This window comes from Pecten maximus, chromosome 8 (genome assembly GCF_902652985.1).
Source record: "Pecten maximus chromosome 8, xPecMax1.1, whole genome shotgun sequence".
NCBI lineage: Eukaryota > Metazoa > Mollusca > Bivalvia > Pectinida > Pectinidae > Pecten > Pecten maximus.
Window position 1 is genome coordinate 2,174,682 of NC_047022.1, and position 27,583 is coordinate 2,202,264.

A 27,583-nucleotide genomic window follows, 5' to 3' on the forward strand; every position below is an offset into this window, starting at 1 on the left:
ATGTCGATATTGTGACATCATAAGTATTGATCTGTGGAAATATTTGTGAATACATGTGAATCATAAGTATTGATCTGTGGGATATTTGTGACATCATAAGTATTGATCTGTGTAATATTTGTGACATCATAAGTATTGATCTGTGGGATATTTGTGACATCATAAGTATTGATCTGTGGGATATTTGTGACATCATAAGTATTGATCTGTGGGATATTTGTGACATCATAAGTATTGATATGTGGGATATTTGTGACATCATAAGTATTGATCTGTGGCATATTTGTGACATCATAAGTATTGATCTGTGGGATATTTGTGACATCATAAGTATTGATCTGTGGGAAATTTGTGACATCATAAGTATTGATCTGTGGGAAATTTGTGACATCATAAGTATTGATCTGTGGGATATTTGTGACATTGTAAGTATTTAACAGCTTATAATCAATTAATGTCACTTGAATTGTCCTGATATTTACCAGCATAGCCACTGCGATAAAAGATCTGTGTCTGCTCCAGAGTTGTGAAATAGCCTCCAAACATTTTTATTGTTTCAGCCTTCAACCGACAAAACACACAGATAACTACTATGGTCAGCACAATCCACTTTATAACAAGATGTACACACGGATTGCACCCTACATTGTCGGCATGCTGCTCGGCTATATTTTACACAGGACAGACTGCAAAGTGAAACTGTCCAAGGTAAGATACATTGTGGGGATACTCCTGGGTAAGATATATTGTGGGGATACTCCTGGGTAAGATATATTGTGGGGATACTCCTGGGTAAGATACATTGTGGGGATACTCCTGGGTAAGATATATTGTGATGATACTCCTGGGTAAGATATATTGTGAGGATACTCCTGGGTAAGATATATTGTCGGGATACTCCTGGGTAAGATATATTGTGGTGATACTCCTGGTTAAGATATATTGTGATGATACTCCTGGGTAAGATATATTGTGAGGATACTCCTGGGTAAGATAAATTGTGGGGATACTCCTGGGTAAGATACATTGTGTGGATACTCCTGGGTAAGATATATTGTGTGGATACTCCTGTGTAAGATATATTGTGGGGATACTCCTGGGTAAGATACATTGTGGGGATACTCCTGGGTAAGATATATTGTGGGGATACTCCTGGGTAAGATATATTGTCGGGATACTCCTGGGTAAGATACATTGTGGGGATACTCCTGGGTAAGATATATTGTGATGATACTCCTGGGTAAGATATATTGTGGGGATACTCCTGGGTAAGATATATTGTCGGGATACTCCTGGGTAAGATATATTGTGGTGATACTCCTGATTAAGATATATTGTGATGATACTCCTGGGTAAGATATATTGTGAGGATACTCCTGGGTAAGATAAATTGTGGGGATACTCCTGGGTAAGATACATTGTGGGGATACTCCTGGGTAAGATATATTGTGGGGATACTCCTGTGTAAGATATATTGTTGAGATATTTTGGGGTAAGATACTTTGTTGAGATATTTTGGTTTAAGACACGTTGTTGAGATATTTTGGGGTAAGATACTTTGTCGAGATATTTTGGGTTTAAGACACGTTGTTAAGATGTTTTGGGTTTAAGACACATTGTTGAGATATTTTTGCGTATCTATCATTTATATCTGTGTTTACTAATCAGTACATATACTTTGCTATCTACCCAGCTATACACACAAGCAATAAATATGTTTTCATTGTAGGTTAAATTGTTGCTAGGGTGGTCATTTGCCATAGCAACCGGGTTATCGGTGGTTTATGGTCTCTATTATTACTTTCGCCATGGCTACAACGCGTCCTTGGAAACAAGTGTGATTTACCTGGCCTTTAGTCGCTTTGCCTGGAGCCTCGCTGTGGCCTGGGTCATATTTGCCTGCTCTACTGGATACGGAGGTAAGATACAGTGTATTTCCTATCGATACTAACCTACATACGAGCTCTGTTGAAATTTCTAAACAGACTTTTTAGGGTACTAATATTAACCATACTGTGGGTTTTTTTTTAACGGCCAATGAATTTCTTTGCATAAAATCCTAGACATTGGCGTGGATTGAGTTTTTCCTCGCTGCTCATTATGTGTTTGTGTATTGCACGATCATTTTTATTGGTGATCTTAATTATCTATACAGAATCGAGAATCAGTGATAATGGTGATTTTGAATTGTGTATACAGAATCGCGAATCATTGATATTGGTGATTTTGAATTGTGTATACTGAATCGCGAATCATTGATATTGGTGATTTTGAATTGTGTATACAGAATCGCGAATCATTGATATTGGTGATTTTGAATTGTGTATACTGAATCGCGAATCATTGATATTGGTGATTTTGAATTGTGTATACTGAATCGCGAATCATTGATATTGGTGATTTTGAATTGTCTATACAGAATCGGGTATCATTGATATTGTTTATTTTGAATTGTCTATACAGAAACCTGAATCTTTGATATTGGAGGAAATCTTTAGCCCCTATGTTTATATCATCTATGTTGTGAGCCTGTATTGATTATTGTAGAAATCTTCAAATGTTCTTTTCTGAATTTCGAAATTTCGTTTCAACAACTCTCTGTGCAGTCATTGTCGTTATTATATATAATTTTAATTTCTTTGAAATGGGAAACAAGTTTAAAACTTTCTATTTTTCTTGAAGGGATCATCAACAGTCTGCTGTCGTGGAAGGTTTGGGCCCCATTGGGACGGCTCACATACTGTGCCTACATGATTCACCCGATGTTGTTGTATATCTTCTTCGGTCAATCCTTCACTTATTTCATCTCGGATATTAATATGGTATGTATGAAATTTTTGTAAACACTTAAATCTGTATTTTGAAGTCGTAAAAATAACGAAACAGTCTGTTGCAATTTCGGATTTGTCTGATGAAGTTGTTGGTGTACATACCGTGCTCGTCATGGGAACGTACCCCATAAACATTCATTGGTTGTGTTACAAAAATCCTTACATTAAATCTAATGGAATGTATGTAAATATAAGTCCAATTAATTGTTTTCAAAGATAATCCTGAATACAAATAATGTAGATATAATAAACTCTTATTGTGAATATCCGTTTACTCCAATCGGTACACAGTGATCTCCCCTTGTTGAAAAACGATACAATATAGGGCAACAACTAACAAAGGGAAAAAAATAGATTTTTGAAACATCCCATGCGTTTAGAAATTTGAGCCAAGGAAACAATGTCTGGCAGCCACTGATTGGCCAGTATGTTATGAAGTAAGAAAATAGATATGTAGCCTGATAGGTAACTATCCAAAAGAAATGTTGATATAAATTTCGTAAGTCCGATTGAGTTTTCCCCCAAAAGTTCAGGTAATAATAATGAACAGGTAAACATTTCAAATTTGTGAGAATTTTTACTGCGAAATTCACCCATTTTAAAAATGGCTACCCTGGAGAAAATTTGAGCTGGAGGACCCAACTTTTTTGGATTAGGTATTATATGAAACCTAAACTTTTGTTATAAACCATAATTGCCATATTGAATTCAAGAATTTGAATGAAATACTCCAAAACGTTAACACAAAAGTCTATGGAAAAACAATTGATTGGTTGGTCCCTAATACCGTATAGCGGGAAAATTTAGCGGGACTTTAATTTGGCCATTTGGCGGGTCCTTATATAGATCGCCAAAATTTCACCCGTCAAATTTTAACACCGCCAATTAAAAAAGCGCGAAAATTTCAATTTCGCCAATAGTTTCCGTTCCGACTCTAGATGTAAGGGAGATCGCTATCTTACTTTTCATGCCCAAATCGCCAGATCTTATGACCGCTAAACTTTTCGCGCTCAAACGGTATGACTAATATTCTTATGCTTCTACACTCAGTAGTGATAAATAGAAAAACAGAGATTTCAGAGGCTCCTTGACACTTTGACCTCTTTAACGTTTTTGAAGCGAGATCTATGAAGAGTTATGTTTTCCAGAGAAATCTTGATGAACCAAAAGAAATATCTGTTACTTATGTGATGTATTTTCTCTTTCAGATCTGTTTTTTCCTGGGTTTGCTGGTGCTTTCTTACAGTTTTGCTTTTGTTTTATCTATTACTGTAGAGGCTCCAATGATCGCTCTGGAGAAAATCTTTATCCCCCACTAACAGACAAATCTGGAAAAAACCTCAAAATCTACAGAGGCGAAAATTAGTGTTACCTTGTCTTAAAACATATTTTATATCCACTGTCGTTACTAAGACTTACAATCCACTGTCGTAACTAAGACTTACAATCCACTGTCGTAACCATGACTTACAATCAAGTGTCGTAACTATGACTTACGATCCAATGTCGTAACTAAGACTTACAATCCACTGACGTAATTATGACTTACAATCCACTGTCGTAACTAGGACTTACAATCCACTGTCGTAACTATGACTTACAATCCACTGTCGTTACTAAGACTTACAATCCACTGTCGTAACTAGGACGTGCAATCCAGTGTCGTAACTAGGACGTACAATCCACTGTCGTAACTATGACTTACAATCAAGTGTCGTAACTATGACTTACAATCCACTGTCGTAACCATGACTTACAATCCACTGTCGTAACTATGACTTACAATCCACTGTCGTAACTAAGACTTACAATCCACTGTCGTAACCATGACTTACAATCAAGTGTCGTAACTATGACTTACGATCCAATGTCGTAACTAAGACTTACAATCCACTGACGTAATTATGACTTACAATCCACTGTCGTAACTAGGACTTACAATCCACTGTCGTAACTATGACTTACAATCCACTGTCGTTACTAAGACTTACAATCCACTGTCGTAACTAGGACGTACAATCCAGTGTCGTAACTAGGACGTACAATCCACTGTCGTAACTATGACTTACAATCAAGTGTCGTAACTATGACTTACAATCCACTGTCGTAACCATGACTTACAATCCACTGTCGTAACTATGACTTACAATCCACTGTCGTAACTATGACTTACAATCCACTGTCGTAACTATGACTTATAATCCACTGTCGTAGCTATGACTGTTAACTCACTGTCGTAACTATGACTTACAATCCACTGTCGTAACTATGACTTACAATCCACTGTCGTAACTATGACTTACAATCCAATGTCGTAACCATGACTTACAATCCACTGTCGTTACTAAGACTTACAATCCAATGTCGTAACTATGACTTACAATCCACTGTCGTAACTATGACTTACAATCCACTGTCGTAACTAGGACTTACAATCCACTGTCGTAACTATGACGTACAATCCACTGTCGTAACTATGACGTACAATCCACTGTCGTAACCATGACTTACAATCCACTGTCGTTACTAAGATTTACAATCCACTGTCGTAACTATGACTTACAATCCACTGTCGTAACTATGACTGTTAACTCACTGTCGTAACTATGACTTACAATCCACTGTCGTAACTATGACTTACAATCCACTGTCGTAACTATGACTTACAATCCACTGTCGTAACTATGACGTACAATCCACTGTCGTAACCATGACTTACAATCCACTGTCGTTACTAAGATTTACAATCCACTGTCGTAACTATGACTTACAATCCACTGTCGTAACTAGGACTTACAATCAAGTGTCGTAACTATGACTTACAATCCACTGTCGTAACCATGACTTACAATCCACTGTCGTAACCATGACTTACAATCCACTGTCGTAACTATGACTTACAATCCACTGTCGTAACTATGACTTACAATCCACTGTCGTAACTATTACTTACAATCCACTGTCGTAACTATGACTTACAATCCACTGTCGTAACTATGACTTACAATCCACTGTCGTTACTAAGACTTACAATCCACTGTCGTAATTATGACTTACAATCCACTGTCGTAACTATAACGTACAATCCACTGTCGTAACTATGACTTACAATCCACTGTCGTAACTATGACGTACAATCCACTGTCGTAACTAGGACTTACAATCAAGTGTCGTAACTATGACTTACAATCCACTGTCGTAACCATGACTTACAATCCACTGTTGTAACCATGACTTACAATCCACTGTCGTAACTATGACTTACAATCCACTGTCGTAACTATGACTTACAATCCACTGTCGTAACTATTACTTACAATCCACTGTCGTAACTATGACTTACAATCCACTGTCGTAACTATGACTTACAATCCACTGTCGTTACTAAGACTTACAATCCACTGTCGTAATTATGACTTACAATCCACTGTCGTAACTATAACGTACAATCCACTGTCGTAACTATGACGTACAATCCACTGTCGTAACTATGACTTACAATCCAATGTCGTAATTATGACTTACAATCCACTGTCGTAACTATAACGTACAATCCACTGTCGTAACTATGACGTACAATCCACTGTCGTTACTAAGACTTACAATCCACTGTCGTAATTATGACTTACAATCCACTGTCGTAACTATAACGTACAATCCACTGTCGTAACTATGACGTACAATCCACTGTCGTAACTATGACGTACAATCCACAGTCGTTACTAAGACTTACAATCCACTGTCGTAATTATGACTTACAATCCACTGTCGTAACTATGATGTACAATCCACTGTCGTAACTATGACATACAATCCACTGTCGTTACTAAGACTTACAATCCACTGTCGTAATTATGACTTACAATCCACTGTCGTAACTATAACGTACAATCCACTGTCGTAACTATGACGTACAATCCACTGTCGTAACTATGACGTACAATCCACAGTCGTTACTAAGACTTACAATCCACTGTCGTAATTATGACTTACAATCCACTGTCGTAACTATGATGTACAATCCACTGTCGTAACTATGACGTACAATCCACTGTTGTAACTATGACGTACAATCCACTGTCGTAACTATGACGTACAATCCACTGTCGTAACTATGACTTACAATCCACTGTCGTAACTATGACGTACAATCCACTGTCGTAATTATGAATAAGTATTTGTTTTGATAAAAGCTGACAAAGCAGCTTAACATCACTCATATTGTTGTATACTATGTACTTATCTAATATACTTGACCTTATGAGAGATGAGTCTTTGATTCAATAAGCGATCAAGTTTAAATCAAAACATTTATTATTATTATGATAAATAATGTAATATACATACCAGATATCGGCTGTTTTGTTTTCTATGATACATAATCAATATTAAGCACCAGAATGATTTAAGATACGATTTAAAATCAGTCGTTCAATTTATTAAGAAACATAATTCAAATAATGTTTAAGAAATGCTTTTGTCCAGTGACCTTAGTCTCTCCTAAGCTAATTGTATGATAATTGTGTTGCATTTTACAATGTATATAATGCTACACTATGTTGAAATATGATGCATAATACTTTACAATCTTTATAATGTAGATACAATCTTTACCCACGAATGACTTTTCGTCATTTCAGTAGCTTAGACATTTTTTAGGGTCTGGGCTTCTGTGATAGTATATAATCGTATACAGTCAATCTTGGCGTTTTGACTCCTTACTTCCCGTTTCGTCTCCTTACTTCCCGTTTTGTCTTCTTACTTCACGTTTTGTCTTCTTATTTCACTTTTTGTCTCCTTACTTCACGTTTTGTCTGCTTACTTCCCGTTTTGACTCCTTACTTCACGTTTTGGCTGCTTACTTCCCGTTTTGACTTATTACTTCACGTTTTGTCTGCTTACTTCCCGTTTTGACCTATTACTTCCCGTTTTGACTCCTTACTTCCCGTTTTGTCTGCTTATTTCACGTTTTGACTCCTTACTTCCCGTTTTGTCTGCTTATTTCACGTTTTGACTCCTTACTTCCCGTTTTGTCTGCTTACTTCCCGTTTTGACCTATTACTTCCCGTTTTGACTCCTTACTTCACGTTTTGTCTGCTTATTTCACGTTTTGACTCCTTACTTCCCGTTTTGTCTGCTTACTTCCCGTTTTGATTCCTTACTTCACGTTTTGATTCCTTACTTCACGTTTTTTCTGCTTATTTCACGTTTTGACTCCTTACTTCCCGTTTTGTCTGCTTACTTCACGTTTTGATTCCTTACTTCACGTTTTGATTCCTTACTTCACGTTTTGATTCCTTACTTCACGTTTTGACTCCTTACTTCCCGTTTTGTCTGCTTACTTCACGTTTTGATTCCTTACTTCACGTTTTGATTCCTTACTTCCCGTTTTGACTCCTTACTTCACGTTTTGATTCCTTACTTCACCTTTTGTCGCCTTCCTTCACGTTTTGTCTCATTACTTCATGTTTTGTTTCCTTAATTCCTATAGTTAAATTGTTTTAGCTTTCGTATTTTCTGCTGTTGTTTCAATTACTTTGACCTTCTTTTAAGATTAGCGATGCCACTGTATGAACTTAAAAATATCTATTCCTTATAGATCTGTAGGAACTTATAAATAAATGTACCTTACAGATCTGTATAAACTTATAAATATATGTGCCTTATATATCTGTACGAACTTATAAATAAATGTACCTTATAGATGTGTATGAACTTATAAATAAATGTACCTTACAGATCTGTATAAACTTATAAATATATGTGCCTTATATATCTGTTTGAACGTATAAATAAATGTACCTTACAGGCCTGTAAACTATTGTAGTCATTGTCAGTTTGAATGTAAAATGTAAATTTATGAATTACATATGAATGATATTCCATTGACAGTCACAATGACGTACTTATATTTTTTGTCTTTATGCTGGTTATTCAACAAGACAGTCATGCATTTTTAAAATTACAAATTAAGTAGAACAGAATGATGACTGTATTGCCAAGTTGGTATTAAATGTGATGAAATATATATCTAAGACAGTAACTGATTTATATTGTATATTTGTATAGCTATATAAATATAGTTTCGGTGTTTAACTGTAATCCCTGTAATACAATCAAAACAATGGCATTTTTAAAGAATAGCTTGCTGAGAATATGTAAATTTCTGCTTTACATAAAAAATGTTGCATTTAATATATGTATGAATAAAAACATATTTTTTTGTAAAATTGTGTTTTTTATGTTGATGCTAGTTTAATGATGTTCCCTACATCCGAACATGTGATTTGTCAGCCAATTAAAAGTAAAATATATCGCTATGCTAGTTAGAAATTAATCTACAGCAGTTTCTTTCTTCGATGTGTTTGGTGGGGCCGCCATGTTGACCAATTTCACAACTAACTGTAGAGTTATAAATAAGTCGATAGTGGAAGTGCGTGAGCCATTTACAGAAGTGTTATGAAGGGAGCCGCAATGTACTCTGGGACAGATTGACAGGATTGTTGGACATTGTTCTGCTATTGCACGAACGGTGGCGCTGTTGTTTGGTATGGTCATTAATAGAAGACCTGTGTATGGGAGCTTACACTTTACACAAAATTATATCTTCCATAGATAAGTTCTCACTACAACTACGAAGGCTTCAATACATCCATCTATTGCAAACTGTTAACTAATGAAAAATTCTGTTGGTAGCCCTCTAAGCTTTTTGAGAAGCTAAACGTGTACTTGTTGGCTAGTAGATTGGTGGGATAACGCTACACAAAGTTCATATTGATGACACAGAAATCATTTTCTAAACTCTCAAATAACTGTTTGTCCTTAATTGATATTCGAGCTCATAGGCGTCAAGCCTGACAAAACACTAAAAAAACTTCCTCTTATTTATCAAAAGACATCGATTCCAGGTACATATTATCGCTAGCCTAGAGTTGAGATGTCTGTCAAAGTTTAATAGAGAAATGTTATTACATTGACCAATTCTCAAAAAGAGGTTACATTGACCAATTCTCAGAAAGATGTTACATTGATAAATACTCAAAAAGATATTGAATTGACCATAACACAAAAGTGGAGCGACTACACAACAACTCTTCTGCATACATGTTGACAAAATAAGATGATCTGACCTCACGTGGACATTGTACAATACTACCTTGCTGACATATACGCAATTTAAATTCCAAACCCAGCCACCTGGCATCTTCCAGACGCCATGTTTGTTTACAGAACCAGGATTAGAGCCAATACTGTGTATCTTCAAAAAACGATCATCCCCAGATAATGCTCTTGTATAAAGATTTATTTGATTAATTTAATATCAATTGTTTACTACTGTTTTTCTTTTCTATACCTCTTCAATTAAAATTAAAATTTGATTTTCCACTTAAGACGAATTTCTTTTAAAAGTAAAAAAAAAAAAAACCAAAAAAAAAACCAACTGTTTTTCGGGAAATAACATTCTAGCTCTGAGGTTATGTTAAAGCGTATATATTCAATTACACATAGTTATGAATGAATGAACAGGCACAAATACATACATGGCGGTCACATATCAGAATCCACAGCCGCACTTGTCACCTGGACAGTCAAAAGCCTACCAGTTCATGCTCATATTATGTTCACCTAACCCGTTCGTGGCGCCAAAGCAATGTAGTCTTGAAATAAGTATCTTAATATAGAATCACTATCCAACACACACACTCCTGTATTTTTCAATCAAGCATTTTTGCAAGCGGTGTTTTCAAATTAAGACGCCGTGTTAAAATCAGGACTATTTTCATTTTGTCAAAATAGAAATAATACATTCTTGACGAGATTTCCTGTCGAAGATATTTTGCTGAAGAGAAAAGGATTTTTTCTATATGCTTGCTACTACATGTATATTGAAATGATTTCACTTCATATTCATGGAAGCTAATGTCTTTGCTATATTCTTAACAGATGCCATTCGTATGATGTAATTCAAACACGCAATTCACCACAAATTAATTGCCTTGGCACTTTGTACCTTAGCTAGGATGGTCGATCTATAAGAAGTATTGCAGTAATTTTACTTTGTGTATTTCCGCTCCTAGCCAAAGAGTGCCTTTTTCGTCTATACAAATACACTGTAAGTTCTTAAATTGCTCATCATAAAACAACTGCTTCAGGAACTTTCCATCATTGTTTAGGATATAAATGATATCAGAATGACATACCACAAGCCTTCCCGTGTAATCGTAGGTAACATCCACCGGGTGTAATCTATCCGCTGACAATCTTTGATCATGTGTCGACATGCCTCGTTTGTACGTGAACACTTGCTGCAATTTGCTGTCTAAAACCAGGACGTGGTCACCATCAACCATTGCTATGTTTCCACTTATCCTACATTCCGACATCCTACAGGGTGACGCACACAATGAATGGCCACGCTTTTGCTCAGCAGTCTTGAGGACGGTTTTGCCGTTTGTTGTCAATTTTGCTAACTGTCCCGACTTTCCAAGAAGAATGTGTTCATCCCGTGTAACGCAGATTGCGTTCAAAATATTAGCATCGGTGGTAAACCTCTGAATTGTGTCTTTTGTAGTCACCTCCACGATTTGACCATTATATATTTGAACCCAAACGTTACGAGTAGTGGGAGACACGCTTATACCCATAACAAAGTGTTTGAAATGAACTTGTCGTTTGTTCTCACCTTTTTTGTTAATGAGAGTAATACATTCCAAACATCCACCACAGCATGTCCACGCTTCTTCACCAATGATTTCCAGCTCTAACAGGGGATCAGAAGGTACAAAATCTGCAAGTACCTTTGTTGGTTGGTAGTATTTCTCTGTATATTGATCCTGCGGAGATATTGGCATTATAGGATTCTTTTTCGGTGTCCTTTGCTTTGGTCTCGCTGACAAAGGTCTCCTTAATATTTGTTCAGCCATTTCGGTGTTTGTTGCCCTTGTCACTGAGTCAAATATCTTGCGCGATTGTGATCCAAAGTAACCCTGTGTTATGTCATCTATCTTCTTGTCCCCTATTTTTACTGAACCAAATGCGTGTTCAAGTGACAATAAAGGGTCAGAATTTGGTTTGAAAGTCACAACCTGAAGGGCGGGTACTGACGGTTGAACGAAATATGTTTTGACTTCTGTTTCAACGTCGTGGACCTGTATATCGGACCCTTCTTGAACGGTGTCTTTGCATTGTTTTAGAAGATCAGCATACTTTTGTTTGTTTCCGCAGATATCGATTTTGCTATCCGTCAACTGCTTCGCATTTTCCTCTTTAAGTTGCTGAAGCAGTAAGATTTTCTTTTTTGTCAAATCATCAATAGCTTGCTTCAGTTTGTTACCCTGCATTTCTGTGGCAACAGAAAGTCTCTCGAAATTGTCTTCATTTTCTTTCAACTTTTTGTCAACAGTCGCTAAACTTCGCTTAAATTCATCGCGTTGTACGTTTTCTGAAGTGTCGATAAAATTTTGAATGGCGGATTTTTTCTGTGGCGTGAGATCCTTTAAATTGTCGATTTCGTGACGTCTGTGAATGGTTGATACGCACTGTATACATGCCAGCTCTTGACAGGTAATGCAAAACAGTTGGTACATTTCCTCTCGGTGAAAAGTACAGTGTATTTGTCCTGTCGCACGGGCCGGTATTTGTCCTTTGAAGAACGATACGGTTTTGTCAGCCATTGTGACACCTGAAATAAGGACAAATTATTAAAGCTAAACTAGATGTCCTATGTTGGTCTTACGCATTAGCAGAATTGGGTTATGGTAAGTAGGTAACAATCTGTCGATTTCTTACATTAATCGAAATTGTTTGTGTTATCCCTTATACAAACCTACATACATATCTGATAAATACAGGGACAATTGAAGAGAATATCCTGGAGGTATATCTTACAAACTACTCACCGTTTATCGTTCTCTCTGGAAATATCAGTCAGCTAATACAATCTTACTTTCCATTTTAAACAACACAGGCAGTACGCACAGAATGGGGTAAACTCCTTCAAACATATGTGTTTGTCAGGCCACACAAACTGTCGGCCGTCATTGCTTCTCAAAGCTCACTTTGTGGCAGCCCATGCGCAGTTCGTAAATGATCATACGATACGAATTTATCTAACGACCCGAGTAAAAAGTTCAGTTCAGGTCCTCTTGTGAATATGTATACTGGACGGCAAGGTAGCACTGGGAGAGATTCGATAAAGCTATAACAATGCAGTATTATTATGCAGACGACGAAATGCATTCAACCGATAGACCTAAGTTAGTTAAAACAGCATCGGTGGGGTTTCTACCCGACACACCAAACAGTGACAGGTGGGCTGATCAATACACATGTGTATTATTGTTTTTTTTTTGTTCCTGCGATTAGTTCTGTTTAAACATTGAGCGCTGTCCGGGTAGTTAACCATGATATGAATGAAGGCAAAGCCTTTGGTAGAGCGCAGCTAAACTAATTGTCACTTGCAGGCGTATAATATTTATGCAATATACCTATGCATTTTTTGTGTTATATTAGCAGATTTATGAATTTTGCTAAAGGTTATCCCTAAAACCCACATACATCCATTATATCATAATATTTGTTTTTCTGTTGTCGCTACTGTAGTATATACTCTAATATTTTATAGTATGATTTAAGAAAATAACCTCCTCTCATGGGGGTAACGTGAAATCATAAGGTCATGATAAGTTTTTTCAAAAGGCCTTATATAACAAGAATTATGCAGAATTATATGTCGCATCTTTCCTGCTTTGTCAATAACATCCTTCAATTGATGGATTAGTGTTCAAGTAATTAAATAATATCAGTAACCCAGTGTTCAGCATGATAGTAACAGTAACCTTACCAAGATTCAATTCAATGGGATAGGGTGGAAATTTAACTTTAATGAAAGTTCTCAAAATTCAGTTTTCATACCAAAATAGGTGAATCCGTAAAAACAGTTATTTTCAATTCAGTTAATATTGCTTATCATCATATAACACAGTTTAAAGTGAATCTTAACATAACTTCACAAAATTCACTGTTAGTATTTTTGCCCCAAAATAGTTGAACCTGAAAAAAATTCCTCTAAATGAGGAATAGGTGTATTTACGGTATAGGTGCATGTACAGTATAGGTGCATGTACAACAGTATGATTGTATCAGTACCCTCACCAGTTTCAATTCAATCTGACAGCATGCAATTCAATAACACTGTCAGAAGTGGACTTTCTACACGTAACGAAAATATTGACGCCGCCGCTATTGAATAGTGATTGCTGCAAACTCGCTTTTATTTAATAAATTAATTGAATAAAGCAAATAAGGCCAAAAAGTGTGATTTTTGTACATGAATTAAATAATTATTTCTAACCCATCCCTATAGGGGTAACAGGACACCCTGTGGTAAAAAAGAATTATTTGTTTGAAAAGTACCTTATAAGTCTCTTTCATCCATGAAGAATGTTTGATTTCTTTATATCTGGAAGTTTAGAAGTTTTGTCAATTTTACGCTTTTTGGTCCCACTGCTCGGGCCACTGTAGATCAGTCATAGTGCCAATATATATATACAGTATGTGTGTGTATACTATTGCACAGTTATCCCATTCTGATAATTCTGATCAAGTGTGTTTTATTTTCAATAGCAATATTCAATATAATTTCTGTTTTTGTATTTTCCCTAATTACTGTAGAGTAAACTAATAACCCGGGTCCCTCTCACCTAAAAAAAACCTTCAAACCCCAGCCGCATGAAATTATATTAACTTTAAAGGACTTGAATTGAAGATCCTTTTATCCATGTGGAGTGTTCGATTCTACCATATATTGAGAATGGAAAAGAACATTTTGAACTGTTATTCAGTCACTAAAACCCATTTTTGGGCCAAACCGCATTGGACCGAGGACATACATTTATAACATATGATTTTGATGATCTGTTAAGAGAGAACTTTAAAGGAAATTCACTTAACAGTTAACACAGCGCGCCTTTCAAAATAAAATATGAATCAATTTTGGAATTACATCCAGTATATAGTGTTCTGTCAATTCTGTAATATCTGGGTTTACATTTAAATTTAGTTCTTTATATCAGAGTTTTTCGAGTTGCCAGAGTTTGAATTATCTGATATATATCTTATTACTATAAACATAAAGATTTTGACTTGGACCAGTGAGATAATTTAATTAATAATCAGAGTTTTTGAGTTATTCTAGTTCGAGTTAAGTAATTTTGATTGTAAGTACATATATTCTCTCGTCTTGTCTCCACCAAAACAGAACTTGTAGCAAATTTAAATTAAACCTGCTAAGAGTAAACATAGATAATTACTCTCCTTTTGCAATTGTGATTAATTACAAAATAATTATAGAAATTCTATAATCTTCCAGGCTTTGAGAATTAACAGCATTTGTTTATAAGGTTTAAACCATATACATGTACATGTGTTCATAAACATAGTAATACATTTGGTTTGGTTTACTTCATTTAAAGGGTCATTCCTTCGTTAGCTTAAACTCAAAGGTTAGGTCATCAAAATTAAAATTATTGGAAAATATGATTTTTTCCCAAATAGTAAAGGTTGGAATCTTAAATTTCTTCATTCCTACGAAATATCACTTTTTACTTGAAAGCCAGTCAGTATTTTTGTAGGATTCATCGTTTTTCTTTAAATTTTGGCGTTGATTCATTTCCCTATTCAAAAGTGGATTCCATCAATAAAAATTGTGCATGGTTCTGATATCCGAATGAAGGAATGTCCCTCTAAAGTCTAATTAACTGCCAGGGTCATTAAGAACATGCCAGGCATTGGAGAAGGAAATCCAGAGCACCAGGAAAAACCACGACCTAATGTCAGTACATGGCAAAGGCACCACATATATGCCACAGTCGGTTTTGAACTATCAACTCAGAGAAGTGGATCCCTAGGGCTAGTGAAAAAATGTTGGAACTTCGAACACCTAAGAACTCATTTCAGCCACTCCAGAATTGAAGAAGCAAAAACTAAACACAAAATATTAATATATATTTCGGGCAATAATTTTGTGAAATAAACAGTTACTATACTTAGCAATAGAATCTGATCTCTAACATCCTCTCAACAGCACAATATGACAAAAATTTATTAACATTGCAAAGGAATTATTTTTCAGATAAATTTGATTTAAAATCTAATCATTATTTCTGGTACAACCTAGCTACATTTGCCATGTTGATCTATGTTTATTTCTGCTGACTAATGTAGACTAACTACACATGTACTAAGAGCCTGCATTTCATAAACGATAAAAATATAAGGTTATCACATGGCTTATACTATATAGCCTAGTAGGCCTATTACTCCGATTTTTTTTAAATAGTTACTAAGCTAATAATATAACCTACTTCTAATAAACAATGAGAGTCAGACCACATGTGATATATCGCATCATCTGTTACTAACAATAAAATGCTGGGACGTAACTGATATGCACTTGTTTCCTATGCATAGGCCTAGTTGTCTTTCGGCATGTTATTGTTTACAATGTAAATCAAGTCCTGTGACATAAGTCTAACGTTAACGCAGGGAGGGGGTGAGCTACACATTGTCAATGTTATTGGCTTAACAACGAAGCACATTAAGGACGTATACAGTAATGTTCTTTACCAGCTGGAATACATATCTAGTCAGTTTTATTTTACAATTAAATGATTGAATGTTTGATCTCATTCCGTGGTCAGCAGTAGTCGTTTTGACAGTGTTCCAACGAATCCCTGCGTTTGACAACTTCACAGTCTCTAAAACACGACCTTGTATAACTTTCGGCTGATGTATTTTATGATCTATTTAAACAAAACGTACAGCAACCCATTAAAAATGTGAAGATATAATTAGAAATCGGTTGATTAATGATGAAAAAATTGCAACACTTCAACGCCAATGGTCAACATGTACAGTTTATTCATAGGGGCATGTCTAGTCTTATATTAAAAAAAATAGCCAGAAATACCTATACTGTATATATATATATCAATCTATATATATTTCTCCCGGTACAACTACGACAGGAAATTCAAATTTATATCTTCGGATCACCAAGACATAGTGTATATGACATAGTGTGCTATTAGATATATATATATAAGTTTACTTAGCAACACAAATGACGAAGGGAGACGACTTTATGACTCCTGTCCTGACCGGGCCTCGAACTCACGATCTACGGCACCCAATCGCCTAGCCGGAAATACCCACAGCTTATACTGCTGCGCCACATCAATCGATATAGGTATTTCTGGCTTTTTTAATATAAGACTAGACATGCCCCTGTGGTTGATTAGAGGAACAATTGTTAAGTTCATGTACTGTATTTCCAATGTAGACATTAACTATAACCAAGACACTGGACAGTTAATTATCTTTGTCTTGTCTTTTCCCCCATATTATCCTTGATGCAAAGTAGAATAATCAGTAAGCTTAAATGAGTAATTTAAACTATGTAATAACCAAACGTGTATAGTAATTAAAACTATAAAGTGCTGTACAGTACATGTCTAGCAATGTTATGTCTGGTTATAACCAGAGGTGGATCAAGGATGGATAAAAAATCCAGACAACAGCTACAATTCACAATGTCAATCAATGTTATTCCTGCTTGATTTCACCATCAAAATAACACTTGAGCAAGATGTAGTATTTTGTTGTTCATGGTGTAAATTCAGCAGCTCATACATATGTAGTTGTTTTTCTAGCCTCTTTAATTCAGCTTTATCTGAAAAAAATACAATATTTTTCATTTAATGACAACACTCTTAAGCTTAAGCTTTCATTATGTCCAGAATATGCTTTTACCATATCTCAACAAATAGGATGTTTAAATTATATGTATGTGCTATTCCCATCCTAAAGTCTATACCTGTAGTCTTTTGACATGCTTGCTGGGCATAACAACTATATAGACAAGAAAGTAGAATACATACGTACACACATTTTACATGTATTTTAATTGGTAAATCAGAAAGCTCATGATTCATATCAGTCAAGGTCATGGATGTTAGAATACTCAGGGGGTGGGGTGGGGGTTGGATAAGACATGTTTACTGATGTCAAAGTGCTTAGTGAACATATTGGACAAGGTCATGCATTAATAGCACTGACTGATTAGATTAGACAGTTTCAAAATTTCGCTTGTATTATGTTGTAGTTACTGATGGTAATTGTAGAGGAAGGAAAATAAAATAAAATGCATACAATTAGTCAAGATGTCACACCATTAGGTTTGGCTGGTTTACAGATTAACATGTGGTTTATTAAATATTTAGTTATAGAATATTTTCATTTTCACTCAATGTCAATATGGTAATCAACAGGAAAGTGTTCCATTAAAAACTATCACATTTTCATTAGATATCCCAAATATTAGTGCCAAGTGGAAGTATTCCAGTAATTTTAACTACTACTAAATTTCCAATATACACATTTCATGTGGCAGTATATCTAGTACTATTGCAATATACATATGTGTATAGCTAATTTTAACAGGTAATTTTACACAAGAATGGATTATGAGGGATAATGTATATCTCAGGAGAATTTCTTGTTTAAGATCTTGATTTCATCATATTTTTCTTCTGCAATATTGATACATCACTGTATGCATACATACCTGGAACAATATTGTTCCTGTGGAGGTGATGCTAAATCAAGAGGACTGTCATCAATTGTCTCAACTTTGTGTCCATCCCGACTAATAAATTTGTTTCTGATTGTAAAATCAAACAAAAAATACTCATGTTTGTCAGTACAACAGTAATCTGTAAGGGGAACATTTTGCAACATTAGGTAGCACACTACAGTAGGACAGTCTGGCCATGGCGCAATTTTATTGTTAAGTAAATAACTCCTGTATTATGATATGCATAAACAATGAAAAAATTAAATTTCCCCCCAAAATGGAATATTCAGTATGAAGTAGTGCATACAGGCTTCACATTTGCTAAAACAAAAATTGATAAATTGGTTTCCAGATTTTAAATATCCGGATTTTCCGAACGTGTCTTTACACAGGAAATTTAGTTTTACCTACAGCGAAAAATGGAAGCCCACAGAAAAGGTGAGATAGCGGAAAAACTTAATTTACAACATATGTCAAAACAAGATTAATTCTGTCTTTGGGATAGTGATATTTAATTTAATAGGTTTCAGAAAAGAAATTTTGTTGAGAATTGTGTCATTTAGGGTCAAATATCATCATATTTTGCAATTTTTTTCAAGCTGTTACCATGGTATTCACAGCTCTAAAAATCACAGAAAATATCAGTTTATTTATCCTTCAGAGCTGTATTAAAATTGCAAATGTTGTACAGATTACAAATATATATACTTTATTAGAGTTTATATGTAGGGCTAACTGGCAATGTTTACATATCTAAGACATGTGCCATATTTTTCAAAATTGGGCATTTTTACTGTACACTGCTACCTTAATATTATTGGTAACATAGCTGGTAACTACTAAGTAAACTTAATGCTTCTAATAATATTACAGGAAAGATATTTATAATTATTTTATATGCAAATACTAAATCTTGCGTAAAAACTAGAAATGGTATGACCGATTTTTTCACGTGTCATGTCGGGGTAAAACAAGGCGAAACTCTCTCCCCATTTTTGTTTTCAATATATTTAAATGATTTAGAAGAATTTTTCATGCAAAATAATGTTGACCAACTCAATCATATTGATAATTTATTTCAAGAGCGCATGGGTGTATTTGTTAAATTGTTTATCTTACTATATGCAGATGACACTGTTGTTATGTCAGAAACAGCTGAGGTCTAAAGAATGCTTTTCGTGAATTTGAAAGTTACTGTACTATCTGGAAACTTCAAGTTAATCTCAATAAAACCAAAGTGGTTATCTTTGAAAAAAGAAAAAGTAATGCACAAAATAATCGTTTTACTCTTTTTGGTGAAGAGCTTGATACACAGGATAGTTATTTTTTTCTATGATTGTTATTTCATTATAACGGCAGCTTCTGTAAAGCAAGAAAAAAAACTAGTTGAACCGGCTCAAAAAGCAATGTATGCATTATATAAGAAAATTAGAAAGATCATTTTACCAATTGACCTTCAATTAAAATTGTTTGATGTATTAATATCCCCAATCCTTTTGTACTCCTCTGAAATATGGGGATTTGAAAATACCAATATGATTGAGAAATTAAATAAACAGTTTTGTAAAAAAGTTTTAAACATACGTAGATCTACACCAAATATGATGATTTATGGGGAAACCGGCAGGTATCCTCTAAATATTGAAATTAAATCAAGGATGCTAATGTTTTGGTATAAACTAATTACAAGTGAAAATAAATTGTCTATTTTAATGTACAAGCTTATGCTTAATTTACACGAAAACGATTTTGTTGATTTTAAATGGATTTCCTATATCAAGAATCTACTCAATAGCACGGGACTAAGTAATGTATGGTTACAGCAAAAAACTTGCACTGTGAATAAAAATTACCTTAGAGTAAACTTTAAAGCTATTTTACATGACCAGTTTATACAACAATGGTATAACGACATAGAAAGTTCCTCTAAGGGGCAAACATATATTATATTTAAAAATCAATTTCAGTTTGAAAAATACTTGATTAGGCTCAAACCAAAAGATAGAGTAACTATATGTAAATTAAGAACCATTAATACATCTCTGCCCGTAGAGACTGGGCGATGGACTAGAACACCACGTGAAAACAGAATCTGTCCGCTATGTTTAAATGAAATTGGAAACGAATATCATTATCTGTTTACATGTTTAAATACTTATGTCAGTCAAATTCGTAGAAAATATATACCTATTTATTATACCTCAAACCCATCGGTTCACAAAATGAAAGGATTGATATCCGTATGCAATATCAAAATATTATCAAATCTGTCCCTGTTTATACAACTACTAGAAAGGCATTTAAAAAATAATATATGAATTTACACATCAAATTGTAAACTTTTTAATTCATATACTATTGATCATTTTTGCTAAATATAACATTGTTGTAGTGTATATGATGGTTTGATTGTTATATCATGATTGAAGGTATCTGCATGTTAGTTGAATTTGTATGTTAAAATATACGATCGCACTGTAAGATGGAATTGTAATATTGTGGTAGTATATGGTATGTTGTATATGCTAGTGTACGGATTATTGGCTATGAATAGTGAAATGTCGCGTCTATCGTTGTATGAGGAGTTGAGGAGTGTAGAAGATGAATATGTGTGCTTTACTGTCAATCCTATCATTGTATTATTGTATTTCTTATCGACCTCTTGTCGCGCACAATATAAAGTGCGCCTGAGTGAAATAAATAAATTGAAATTTAATTGAAACCATCCATATGTATATACTGTGTTCTATAGTAGAATTAGAAATACAGTAAGATTTGAGAGATTATCATCTTTTAATTAAAACAAGGCATGATCTAAACAATATAATTATACTTGTTTGTTTTTATTTGTTTGTTTTTGTTTAACGTCCTATTAACAGCCAGGGTAATTTAAGGACGTGCCAGGTTTTGGAGGTGGAGGAAAGCCGGAGTAGCCGGAGAAAAACCACCGTCCTATAGTCAGTACCTGGCAACTGCCCCACGTAGGTTTCGCAACCAAGAGGTGGAGGGCTAGTAATAACGTGTTGAGACACTTTAACCACTCGGCCATCGCGGCCCCATATAATTATACATATTTATTGAAAAAGGCCTAATTTATGGTGCATCACTACCAAAAAAAAATCCTACTTTCAACTTTTAAATATCAAGATGGACTGGGAAATCAATGTAAACAAATATTTTGGCAAAAGATTGAAATAACTGAATTGTTTACAAAGTGTTTTTTACAACAAATAAACTGTATGCATTAATGTATTTATAACTTTTCGGAGCTCTCATATAATGTGACATTTAATTTACAAACAAGTATTTAACTCAGAGAAATGTTCTGATATATTTCTTCAAAAAAATATGTGAAATAGCTAATGAACTTGGTATAACCAAAAGGACATGTCTAGTCTTATATTTAAAAAAATAGCAAGAAATACTTACACTTATAAAGTCTTTATATAGGTATTGGCTATTTTATTTGTTTCCTCTGGCCCTAACACTACACCAGACACGGTGTCAGGGCCAGAGGAAACTCGAGCTAGGTATCAGACTGCAGTATAACGTTAGGCATACATTGCCAAGAGGAAGTGAAAGAAAACTGTTGATGAGTTTACCCTTTAAGCCCTGATGATGCATTAATGCATCACCGTCCCGGGGCCGAATGATGCATAATGCATCACGGAAGTAGATTTGAGATAATGTTGCCAATAAATAATGAAATTGACAATACGTAAGACGACTTTAAATGTCCAAATTTACGTATAACGTCGTACTTGTTTTAAACTTCTGCTCTCGAGAACTTCCGGTCGGACGGGAGCGAATAAACAACTGATTCCCGAAAAAAATATATATAACTAATCCAGTTTGTATCCAGTGTAATAAAGCTGGGATTGTTCAAGACAGTTTGCAATATGTATTTATATTGACGTTTGTACAAATGGTTAACATATTCGTGAATTCAAAACACAGAAACAACGATACCTTTGATTAATTGAATGGACCACTGGTGCATCACGTCAGCGGCGCGGCAATAGCGATCTTTGTTGTCATGTAGTTATTATGCGTGCTGTCAAAATCTGAAAATGTCTACGACTTTGATTATCTTAAGAGAATCTAAGGCTACGACATATTTTTACGTCAAGGGGAAACACAGGACCCACAAGGTCAAGGACTCAAGATAAGGAGTCAGTGGTTTCTCTGGCATTGTTTTTACATCAAGTATAAATTGATACACTGATAGAGGAGATCGGATTTATATGCTCAACACAGCAAATTCGAAATTCGGAAAAAAAAAAAAAAAAAAAAATGGCAAGCAACCGCGGAAGGGTCGCATTGAAAGGCTGTTAGTGTTGTTAAATGAAAGCTTTTCTTTGTATGCCATTGAGTGTGGTCATGAATCTGTCAGTAAAACTTTATAATAATGAATTGACTACTTCATCAGATACAATATATGGTATTTTTGCTCCTACTAGAACATTGAGTTGTACTAATTGTGAATACATGAATGTATCTCAAACTTCATGCATCATCCATAAAGATGCATATGTAATGCTGTCCCTATCAAAGTGCAAAGATCAAATTGATTAACATTCACAATGTATCCCCTCTTAACAAATAAATCCCTATATTACTCAACAATGACATTTTCTGGTGTGTTCATAACAAATTAACTGGAGGAAGATGCCATCATGCAGAAGGATCCCTAGCCAGCAGTATTGTGAGGAAGTGATTACAGGGGACTGGTATTCAGGGTCAAGGATACATATATACTTGGATGACTCTTATACTTCACCAGACTTACTAACATCTCTTTGAATGAAAAAAAACTATGCCTGTTATACACTAAGATCTATAGTAATTAAGGTCCAACTGCCATCTACCAAGGGATATCATGCAGATAAGGCCAGGTGTTACTAAAAAGGCCCACTGTTATCTGTTTGATGGAAAGACAAAAAAAAGGTGGCACTGCACTCTCTACTATTCATGTCGAACCTGCCACTGAAGTGCAACAGATTATTAAACAAGAAGATGACATTTGCCAGGGAAAATGTATCTTGCCCAAAACTGATAGCAGATCTAGACTACATTTCCCATATTGGGGGACCCCCAGTGGTGTAAACAAGGCAGATCAAAATCGGCAGTATATATCATTTATTTAATCATAATAGATGAACTCTTATCAGTTGTTCCTCCACCCTTGATGCAATCGTTTAACACTTAATTTACTGTGTTGTTCAGTGTATTGTTTTCATTTTCTTTTTCCATCGTTCATATTAAATATTAGAAGAGCTGTTTCAAACTGTGCTTTGCTTCCTAAGTTTTCGTTGCGGCGAGAGTTATCCTTCTTGAGGTTGGAACCGCGTCAAAATGGCGGCTAACAACCAAAATCGAAATTTGCTGGCGGTACTGCATGCTACCTCTGACAGTCCTGAGCGGTTTCCAAAAACACTTTCCAATCGTTAGGTTCGTTAATCTCGTTTTAAAAGTATAATATGATACTTGTTTCCATGACGAATGTACCTTTTGATCGCGCTGCAAAACGAAAGTACACATTCCCAAATTTGGAATCGTATTCTCCGCTAGAATTATACGCAAGGTAGGCAAAGTCACCAGCCTATTATTTGTTATCGACTGTATTTTTCTCACGTATTAGATCTATAAGATATTCTCGATAATCCTAAACTGATGTGCGTCTCTACCATCAATTCTGCAATGCATTTCTCTCAAAAACGTGCTTTTAAAAATAAATGTCAAATTGCACCGTCAATAATCGTAAATTAATTCAGGCAAGGAAAGGCCACATGCATATTTTCTCAGGGCCTGAATACCCATCATGCAATTTATTCAGTGACGAAAGTGTTAATACATGAAGACAAGATTCCAAACTTTCGCAGTAATTACATGTACCTCATTACACTAGTCTTATTGTACAGTACACAACGGTGACATTACCTTGTTGCTTCTACTTTCGTTTGACATGATTCTGTACGCCTTCACACACCTCCAGCACATTTTGATGTCGCCTTTACTTATGTTTTAGGTTCCATGAATTGTAGAATATACAACACCGCCCTCCAATATATCAGGGTATCGGCCGTAACTGTTGCCAGTTCCCCACGAGCACGTTTTCACCATTTTCTGTTTACATATGTATTCTCGCGGTATTCAACTGAGGTCCGACAAAGTTGACGGAGGTAATAGCGGACAATCGAGCTCACGTTCTGATTGGCTAGATTTATATAGCAACCGCGTTGCTAGGAACGACATGGAAGGGTGTATTGCCCATAATTCCCATAACTACGTGGTGCAGGCGTATCAGGAACGATAACTATGCACGCGTAAAAATGTCAAAAGCGCGAAACTTTTCCATATGTACATTATTGTAAGCTATTACTGGCCATTGAAGAAGTAAAAGTGTCAAACACACTGTCGGATAAAGGACAAGACCTACAGTACACTATATATGAAAACAACAATTGTTTTTGTCTTCTGTTGTCTCTGTGTGTAGGTGATCGGATTGATACCGATCACAGGGTAATGAACAGACTGGTTTTTTTTTTTATACATGTACGTACGTGTACTATTCCACTGTTCAATGGGCGCAATAGAGAGTAAGCGCGAGGCAAGTTCAAAGTTTGTACATTACGATGCAATATAATGGCTCAAAGATAGAAATATCACAAAAACGATGGTCAAATATCACATAGTAATGGCCGCATGTCAACCCTGCAATTTTTGGTTGGAATGAATTCACATTTTTCACCGGAGATCTGTTAGAACCATCTGTTTCCTATCAAGGGAACGTAACTCTATCTATAAATAGGATCATATTCGGTCGGACGTCAATGAAACTTCAAATTAATGATTTTATTACATTTGGTCCTACGATCAATCAGTTAATTACAAACATGAAACAAAATACAACAGGACGTACATAAAATATTGCAGAGAGAGCGAGATTAATATATTACATATATTTAGCATTATTCAATGATGATGATGATGATGATGATGATGAGGATGGTGATGATGACGAGGATGATGATGAGGATGATGATGATGAGGATGACGAGGATGATGATGATGATGATGATGATGATGATGATGAAAAAAATAATTTGCCATTATATCTTTAATTACAAATCAAAATAAATTCAAAGTATATTTCTAATTCAGTTATTCAATTTCCTGTCATCTTTTACATGGCTAGACATTATGATTAAATACGGGGAATTCGTAATGATGAGGTTTTATTTTGTAGTTTGTATACAGGTGTTTGTCATATATAACATGATATAGATATAACGGGGAGTGGCATGATTCACGTTCTAATGAATGAACTTCCCACGCTTGGACGATTTCACTGAAACAGAATCATGTTCAAACCGTTTTAGTGTAAAATCTCGGAGATAAAATCACCAAGTGAAGGTTTTTAAAAGTATCAGGTCGTACCGGTCTAATGCTACCCTCATCGGATAATTCTTGTTTTACTATGTAGTAAAATGATTCACCTGGACGATTTAGGTACATACGGATTTAAATTTGATACAGCTCAGACCTTTCACCTACACGGAACAATGTTTATTGGTTAAATTAGTTTTATCTAAAACATAGTCATCTTGTAAGATAATTTAAAATCCAGTTTTCCGAATGTTACAGACAAACATAAGCATGTTACTTGAAGTAAACAACAGAGACAATAAAAGGGAAAATACTACAAAAAACAACTATAAATAAACAACTACAAATAAACGACTACAAATAAACAACCACAAATAAACAACTATAAACTATTAATAAATTACAAATAAACAACTATAAATAAACAACCACAAATAAACAGCTATAAACTATTAATAAACTACAAATAATCAACTATAAATAAACAAATAACAAAAAAAGTACAGTTAATTATATAACAGAAAAGAACATCAAAAAAATAATAGTAATAAGAAAAATAACATATGACACACTATGTTACAATGTTAAATATCTTCCTTTGTTTTTGTCTTCTTCAGATGATCTTGTTATTTTCCCAAAAAGAATCATGCATAATATTTGGATTTGAAAAAAAAAAAAGTTGACAGACGTGAATTATATACATTTTTTTTGTCTTGTTAAGCTAACTAGTCTGTTATAACTCGTACGTTGTCAACTTCTGGGTCATTATCTTGAGAGTATAGTTAGTTTAGACACGGAATGGTACTATCTCCCGGGCAATGTCCTACACATTGATGTAAATCAGGATGTTTCACCGGAAACTTATTACAACCAGTAAATCAACATGGCGGGTAAGTCTTTTTCTCTCTGTTCGTACTTCAGTTTTAATACGTATCGACAAATCATTTATTGTTTTACACAGTTTGACATTTCTGGCTGGTATTTTTTTTGTATATGAACGCAAAATTATCGGTTTGTAACTTACTTTATTAATACACTACAAACAATAACTGTTATACAAATAAAGCATTTTAATGAGGTGGATACATGGTTATATCAACCTAAGAACATATATTGACTGAGAACGAAGTCCGAGGACAATCTTTTTATGCGGTTGATATAGACATGAATCGACCGAAATTTAAATGCTATAAGCTTTATTATTTTTCTTGATTTTGTGGAAATCGGGTATTTCGATGGTTCGGATGATGCAAAATCAAAATAAATATCACATTTTAGTGGTATAATTTAGGGAAGCCATTTCAGATTGATCACATAATAAGATAAAAATAATAAGATATTAATGAAAACCAAACTCACGCTTATTATTTGATTACATAGCTCCTACATGTTGTTATTGGCCAGGTCCATTTACGTTCAATCTAATCAATCTAGTACTTTACCAGGGTTACATTGCCAGATGGACATTAGACTCTATTTTGAGACATTGTGTTGCTCAATTTATATTTACTTATGTTTATATATTGAATTTCCCTCTCTGAATGTCATCAAAACCTATTCTGTGTACTTGTAGTGTGAATTTCTTCTATGACTGGCCATTCTTGTCATTTACATTAGGCCCAGATAAAAACATATTGTAAAGTGTATTGTGTAATCCATGTGTTCAGTTTTAACAGACAACAAACTCTGTGTGCTTATTTTTGATCTCAGGTCCATGTGTCGTCTGCAG

General features: G+C 34.8%; 2 protein-coding genes across 2 annotated transcripts; one reads left to right on the plus strand and one right to left on the minus strand.

Annotated features, from left to right (window-relative positions):
- Nucleotides 1–560: 560 nt before the first annotated feature.
- Nucleotides 561–9,061, plus strand: LOC117332625 (nose resistant to fluoxetine protein 6-like; the record flags this gene model as incomplete). Its single annotated transcript, XM_033891603.1, is given in 4 exon segments — nucleotides 561–708; nucleotides 1,730–1,919; nucleotides 2,683–2,822; nucleotides 4,040–9,061. Coding segments are annotated over 4 exon segments (589 nt in total), but the record flags the coding sequence as incomplete, so codon positions are not given.
- A 651-nt stretch (nucleotides 9,062–9,712) lies between these two features.
- LOC117332624 lies at nucleotides 9,713–12,858 on the minus strand. Its single transcript, XM_033891602.1, has 2 exons — nucleotides 12,731–12,858; nucleotides 9,713–12,513 (listed from the first exon to the last, which is right to left on the minus strand). The coding sequence occupies exon 2, from the start codon at nucleotides 12,503–12,505 to the stop codon at nucleotides 10,862–10,864; it is 1,644 nt and encodes a 547-aa protein (XP_033747493.1). The 5' UTR covers nucleotides 12,506–12,513; nucleotides 12,731–12,858; the 3' UTR covers nucleotides 9,713–10,861.
- Nucleotides 12,859–27,583: the final 14,725 nt, after the last annotated feature.

Excerpts from the sequence above, each read along its gene's own strand:
- LOC117332624 (XM_033891602.1), bottom strand. The coding sequence starts at position 12,505 with ATGGCTGACAAAACCGTATCGTTCTTCAAAGGACAAATACCGGCCCGT.